General features: G+C 48.4%; 1 protein-coding gene across 1 annotated transcript in view; it reads right to left on the minus strand.

Moving 5' to 3' along the window:
• Positions 1-285: 285 nt before the first annotated feature.
• The window catches only part of LOC106804900 (serine/arginine-rich splicing factor 6-like), a 10,301-nt gene continuing 9,735 nt past the window's right edge, over positions 286-851 (minus strand). The window contains exon 5 of the mRNA XM_014806290.1: positions 286-320. Within this exon, the coding sequence (XP_014661776.1) occupies positions 286-320 (35 nt within the window). The remainder of the gene's footprint in view (positions 321-851) is intronic.

The following is an 851-nucleotide window of genomic DNA, read 5'->3' on the forward strand; positions in this document are numbered from 1 at the left end:
TTTGGAGTGGCGCCACCCGTCGTTGTAATCAAACTGTAGTCGTTTACGTTTTAAAACATTTTTTAAAAATATTTCTAATTCGTGATTGAACCATGAAACTTTTTATTGTAGCCGCAATAATAAACCATAAATTAGCTGAAAATAACCCTAGAACCTAAGAGGGCTCACTGCTTCCTTTAATCACCATCGGCAGCAGCAGCATACTTACTTTTTAAAAACACACGATGGCGTACCGGTCGTTTCCCTGGCCGATAACTTTAACGGAGGTGACCATTTCCATATTTTTTACTCATGAAATAAGGCCATCTTCAGGCTTGTATCTGAAAGGTCGGAAGCACGAGTGGCAGGGAACACTTCATCGACATTTACACCAAAGTCAATTAGCTGCAGCTTAACGCCGTCGTGAAGCCAGTGAGATTACTACTATGCACATTTTTTCTCGGTATAACTTCCAACTTCTGCCGATCTTCTAACAACTCACACCCTCACACACACATAATACCTCGCCAAGGATTCTAGCTACCCACACTAGCCAGACCGGCTGACGCTGCAGGCTTGGTCCCTCCCAACGACCAACAAGAAGCCCCACTCCTTTTTTAAGCCAGGCTCCCGAATACCACCCCCACTCCTTTCTCATCCAGCCAGCACGCGCCCCAGCCGGCTAGTTACCCTAAGCATCTGCTTCTTCCCTCTAAATACATAACCCTAGTTTCCACCAGCGCCTCTACTGCACCATGACACTGCACATTGCCACTCGACCCCTCTCTTACATCCACTCCTCCTCGCTTCGCCCCCTGATCTTCGCTCGCCCTCCCCTGCTCCGCTCGACCCCTCCCCTGCCTCTGCCTCGA

This window comes from Priapulus caudatus, unplaced genomic scaffold, assembly GCF_000485595.1.
Source record: "Priapulus caudatus unplaced genomic scaffold, Priapulus_caudatus-5.0.1 Scaffold92, whole genome shotgun sequence".
Taxonomy (NCBI): Eukaryota; Metazoa; Priapulida; class Priapulimorpha; order Priapulimorphida; family Priapulidae; genus Priapulus; species Priapulus caudatus.